The sequence below is a fragment of the Hordeum vulgare genome, chromosome 6H, assembly GCF_904849725.1.
Source record: "Hordeum vulgare subsp. vulgare chromosome 6H, MorexV3_pseudomolecules_assembly, whole genome shotgun sequence".
Lineage (NCBI taxonomy): Eukaryota > Viridiplantae > Streptophyta > Magnoliopsida > Poales > Poaceae > Hordeum > Hordeum vulgare.
Window position 1 is genome coordinate 528602175 of NC_058523.1, and position 6053 is coordinate 528608227.

At 48.0% G+C, this 6053-nt stretch overlaps 1 protein-coding gene across 1 annotated transcript; it reads left to right on the forward strand.

Annotated features, from left to right (window-relative positions):
- The first annotated feature begins 255 nt into the window (after positions 1–255).
- On the forward strand, positions 256–1786 carry LOC123403378. The gene is made up of 2 exons (XM_045097318.1): positions 256–551; positions 625–1786. Exons 1-2 carry the CDS (start codon positions 286–288, stop codon positions 818–820), a joined length of 462 nt encoding a protein of 153 aa, XP_044953253.1. The 5' UTR covers positions 256–285; the 3' UTR covers positions 821–1786.
- The last annotated feature ends 4267 nt before the right edge of the window (positions 1787–6053 follow it).

A 6053-nucleotide genomic window follows, 5' to 3' on the forward strand; every position in this document is an offset into this window, starting at 1 on the left:
GCTTGCCTGTGTCAAGGATGACAGTTTGACGCAACGAGCGACGAATAGGATTTTTGCCGAATAGGCACCCCTAAAAAAAGGAGAGGCGAATAGGGCCTCCCAGCTCTGGTTCCCATCCATCCAAACAAGTCCTAAGCCCAATGGGATTGGCGGCCAGGCCATCCAAACGCGGGATTGGAAGTTGACCCCATTTCGGATTGGAGCAGTACAACTACGAGGCCCTCCCCTCCCCTCCCTTCCGCCGAAGATAGCGAATCGAGTCCTCCGGCGGCTCGAAACCAGTCGATGGCGGCCGCGTCTAGCAGGAGATCCGGGCGGCGGCGAACGTGGGAAACCCTCGACCATCAACAACCACGCCCATCCTCCTCTCTCTCCCCGACTTACATGAACGCATGCTCCACCGCCGCCCAGATCCCCTATCCGACTCATCTGAATGCTCGTTGCGCCATCGCCGCTATCACGAACCCCTCCTGGGGATCCAAGCGCGCGCGTACCGCGTCTAATCGCAATCCACCGCTGCATCATCATCATCCTCCTGATACTGATAACTGGTACGGGACGTGCCTTCTTGTTTTCTTTCTTTCTTTACACGATCCTGATCTGATCCGGGTTGCCGGCTTGCAGCAGCAGGGACTGGACGAATCTTGGGGAAGGTCCAGCGGGGCTCATCGCCGAGCGCGTCCTCGCCAACGACGTGGCGGACTACGTCCGCTTCCGCGCCGTGTGCGGCCCGTGGCGTCGGTGCTGCGACGACCCGCGCGGGCACGGCGCTCTCGACCGCCGGTTCCACCCCCGGCGGTGGGTCATGCTCCGGGAGTAGCTTGCCTCCACCTACGCCCGCCGCTTCCTCAACGTCTCCACCGGCGAGTGCATAGAAACGGAAATCTTGGAGCTCCGTGACCACAACGTGCTCGGGCTCACAGCCGAGGGTCTCATCATCTTGCTCCACGGCTGCATCCACGTCTCCCTGCTCAACCCGCTGACGGGCCAGCAGCTCACGGATCTCCCGCCATTAACCATGTTTTCCAGCCGTGAATCTCCTCCCAAAGCCTGGGGCTCCGGCATTGCGGCAGATGGTTCCTCGGTCGTGCTCTATTTTGACTTGCTATGCATTGTAGGCATCGCCAAGCCTGGCGACGAGAGCTGGACAATGGTCCGGTGCAAGATTTCGGTACGGACAGCACCGTTGATGTTTGCAGGCCGCTTCTATTGCACCACGGAAAATGGCGTCTTGCTGCTAGAGACAAGCGCAGATCAGCCACCGCGTATGAAGGTGGCTGCCAGACTGCGAAACCCGATCTCGGCTATAGGGATGCATAGTGCACACCTGGTGAACAACGACGGGGAACTGATGCTGGTGCACCGCACCATGCGGTACCCCAGGAATAGATCAAGGAGGAGGGCGTACGACGTTTATAAGGTGGATTTGGACACCGGAACTTTATTCCCGGTCAAGAGCTTGGGCGGCCGGGCATTGTTCATGGGCATGCATTGCTCTCTTTCGGTTTCCACGGAGGTTTTTCCCTCCATAAGCGGCGACACCATCTACTTGAGCTTCGATCTCAAGGAGAGAGTCCATGATGAGAAGATAGAGGCCTACCATCTCCCAAGTGGAAGCACGAAATCTGCCCGTTACAACCTCGACAGATCCGTGCCGTGGCCTCATAAAATAGTGCCGGGGCCTCATACTCTCGTTGATTGTCTCTCTTTGTGCAATACCGTTGAACCATGTACAAAACATATAGCGTCGGTAATTTGAGTTGTATTCTTGGGTGTTTCCCGTTTAGTAGCATTTGTACTTGAATTTGTTTGAACGTGTTGTAATTTTATTTTATTTTTGGAGAAAGTATGCTTACATTCAAATCACGAAATAATATAAAGTTCTTGACCCATACAAACAAACCCTAACACACATAAAAAATCAGAAATACAAAGAGCATCCTAAATAAAACATGAAGATCTTCAAAGCTCTGTGTCATCATTTCTAAACCTTGTGAGAAGACCCCTGCAACACAATAATCTGCAACCAGATCCAAGCAGTTCATCATCATCAACCATGGCATGATCGTTGTCGCATAGCTTTCCATTCCTTCACATCGACGCCGAAAGGGCAAGGACTCACATGTGCATCCAACACTCCTGCAGCAGCCTTCGTCATATGTGGCTTTAAGTACCTCCATATATGTCCCTTCTAGATGGAAAAGAACTAGGATCCGATTCCAACGCTGCGGCCGGGCCAATCGCCCGGACAAGACAGGATATCCCTCCAACAACAGCACAAAGCAAGAGAAGAACAACAACGAAAAATCATACCTACGAAGAAGATGAAGAATCTCTGTCTCCACACAACCCCTTCCCACCCGAAGACCCAACCGGCGGGCCAGTGCCAGTTGACATCCAGACACCATAGCCCGCGACCTCCACAAGATCCGCGGAGCCCCACCCCGCTGCCCCTGGCCCGAGGAAACTTATACATGCAAGACGTCGCCGCAACGGCCTTGACGACGTCTCCCTCAACCCTACTGCGAACCCACCACAGATCCGAGATTCCCCCTCCCTCCCGCCACCGGAGCGGCCGACGGAGAGAGAGGGAACCGACTGCAGCACCGACGGCGCAAAGGGAAGCCCCAACCCACTCTCTCCCTTTTCGCTCGATCCGGTTTTTGGGAGAGCAATGGTGGTGGTGTTAGTTGTAGTAACTAGCACAAAGTGTGCGACTCTGCACGCCAGCTGAGTTTTTTGGGATTCATTTCACATATAAGTAACCACTAATTAAGCCCTCCATTTGTCTCAAAAAATTTGTCTTAGATTTATCTAGATATGAATGTATCTAGTGACGGTTTAATATTTAGATACATCCATGTCTAGACAAACCTAAGACAAGAATTTTAAGACAGAGGAGGCAGTACTTATAAGAGAACGTATTTCCTGATGCTGCTTTCAGAGTCACTCCTTCTGATCAGCATCAGATTTAACCACTACTTTATATTTCTGAGCCAAACCAGGAACTTTCTGACTTGTGAAAGCAGCATCGGAATAAATTTTAGGGCCATAAGGCCATAACAAGCAAATCCGTCCTGAGAGTTCATCCCTGCATAGGGAGCTGATCAAAAAGAAGCTGTACTTGCAGCATCACCTTCATCTCAGACCAAGGAGGCAAATCACTTACATAAGAATCAAAGGACAAAGCCCTAGTAACGAGTCCTTTAGAAGGCAGTTGCACTAACAACTACTCCCTCCGTTCTTAAATACTACCTCCGTCCGGAAATACTTGTCCTAAAGATGAATGTATCTAGACTTATTTTAATTATAAATACATCAATTATATGCATTTTTAGGACAAGTATTTCCGGACGGAGGGAGTATAAATCTTTTAAGAAATTTCACTAGAAGTCTATATACGGAGCAAAATAAATGAATCTGTACTTTAAAATATGTCTATATACATCCGTATATAGTTCACTAGTGAAATTTTTAAAAGACTTATATTTAGAAACGGAGGGAGTAATATCAAAAACTGATAATGCACGAATCAGACATGATATTTGTTTGAACGAGAGACAAGACATACACGGACATGAACAGATAGACCTCTACTACATGCCATGCCCCGTCCAGCATCGGCAAGCCAGATACTCCATCATACAAGTATCTTTAATACGGAGTAGCAAGGAGTGCTATTAATTACACAGCACAGTAGTATTTATCTTGGGTCAACACAAGAGACGAATGGAAATGAAGACGGAAAAAAGGTCAGCAGCTTGAACGCTAGCCCAGTATCACATAGAAAGGGCAGTGAGGCTACCAATTACACAGCATAGCAGTGTTTGTTTTACATCAATGCAGAGGCAGATGGAAATGATGATGAACAAGGTCAAAGCAGCTTGAACGCTGGCCCAGCACACATACAAAAGGCAGGTGAGGAGCTCCTGCAGAAATGAAATCATCCGAGGGTTAGAACAAACTCCAAGGACAGCCAATCCTAATTGCAAGCACTGATTAGTAAAAGAACACATGGATTTGTAGCGGAAGTAGGGACACAGAAACCACTGTCTCCTACCTCAATGAGCAGCTGGTTTTGCTGCCAGCCGTTTTAACACGTCCTGGGGGGTACTGTGGCCCTTCAGTATAGGCCAGTGTGGAAGCAGGTGCCTATGAACCTATGACAAATAAATTAGTATATTTCCATCAATATCAAAACAAGAAAGTAATTTTTTAGATTCAATGAGTAACAGACAAGTTAATGAATTTCCATTCATACCTCATCTATCGTCTTCCAAGTACTGTCTTGCACTTTTAACTTTTTGTCTCTCAAAATAACCTTTTCACGGAATCCTTCACCTGCTGCCACCAGTGATTTCACACAAGCCGATACAGACCTGGATAATGATCTTTCACCGTATCCTCCTTCCAAAGCCAGCACAAGCTTTTTATTCCCAATATTTGACAGCTGAAAAGTGATGGATTTATGACATTGTTTTGAATAGTATTCAGATTAAGCATTCAACACTGATTTAGACAACAGCATAATCAAACAAAGGTTTGATTCTATTTATGGTTATTTCAGAGCCAATTGCATATTATAAAGATGAAGCCAAAAAAAGACTACGCCAAGCCGATTCGCTTATTTTGGTCAAGGCAACAGAGGAGAGTGCCGGGAATCGAGCCGTGCTAAGCTTATATGAGGACTGCTCGGGTCAGATGGTTAATTATGATAAAGTCAGCGGTGTTGTTTAGTAAGAACACAAGGCAGGGAAAGAAAAATGAGGTGTTGGATGCATTACAAACGGGCTGGGTACGAATGGAAAAGTACCTTGGTTTGGCGGTGTACGTAGGCCAGAACAGAAACAAAACAAAAAAACTTGAAGGATAATATATCTGGAAAAGAATTCAGGGATAGCTGGAACGTTTGTTGTCCAAGGCAGCAAAGGATGTTCTAATAAGAGCTTGTGCACAAGCTATCCCCACCTTTGTCATGTCTTGCTTCAATCTTACTAAAACTCTATGTGACCAGATGGGCACGATGATCAACCAATATTGGTGGGGCAGCAGGAAAAGCAAAACAAAGTTCATGGGCTTAGTTGGGACACCCTCACAAAGAACACCTTCAACGTTACCTTATCCCGTACTCGATGAGCTCCCTCCGGTCGTCCATGGTGAGGTGGTGACGACGGTGAGGAAGGAGAGAGATGTGGCAGCGACGGCGGTGGACTTCCCGTCGCTTCAGTGCATCCCTCTAGATCGGATTAGGGTTAGAGAGTGGGAACCAGTGGCGGCGGCGAACCTCGTAACCCGTGCCATGGTCCCCACCTCCCTACATATAGCACTGCGCGACAGAGGCACACCAGCCTTGCTTGGGCTGGACGCCCACGATCAGGGCGTGAGTCAAGGTCCAATGGGCCGTTGGACCCATTGGGAAAGAGATCAATCTAACAGGGACACCCTCACAAAGAACACCTTCAACATGGCGATGTTAGCAAGGCAAGCATGGAGAATGCTAATTGCCCGGATTCTTTGTGTGCTTGTGCCCTCAAAGCAAAGTACCACTGAGATACATCAATCCTAGAGGCCCAACCAAAGTTTGGAATGCCGTGTACTTGGAGAAGTATGCTAAAAGGCCTGGACCTGTTGAAAGAGGGTATTATTATTTGGCGCGTAGGCGATGACTCAGAAGTAAAGATATGGGAGGACCCATGGATTGCTCCTGATGGCACTAGAAAACCTTTTACCCTGAGAGGTCAGTGTATTGACATGCGTTAATGAACTGATTATACAGGGAACGGCTGTATGGGAAGAAGCTTTGATATTTCTGAGAGCAAGATGCAAACATGATACTAGCTACACTCATCCATGAGGAGTTCAAACATTATTTCAGAAGGGTTGCTTTTCTGTAAAATCAGCATACAGAGTTTATGTGCATGCACGGGATGGAGCATGTGAATCATCATCTACAGGAGGGGTGGACAAAATACAGTGACAAAAAAATTTGGGATATAGAATGCCAACCAAAGGTGAAGCAGTTTATTTGGAGGATCGCCCGTAGTAGTTTGCCG

Bases quoted from the DNA above. Each gene is read 5' to 3' on its own strand.
- LOC123403378 (XM_045097318.1), top strand. From the start codon at position 286: ATGGCGGCCGCGTCTAGCAGGAGATCCGGGCGGCGGCGAACGTGGGAA. The intron at 552-624 runs GTACGGGACGTG...GCCGGCTTGCAG, and splicing joins CCTCCTGATACTGATAACTG to CAGCAGGGACTGGACGAATC.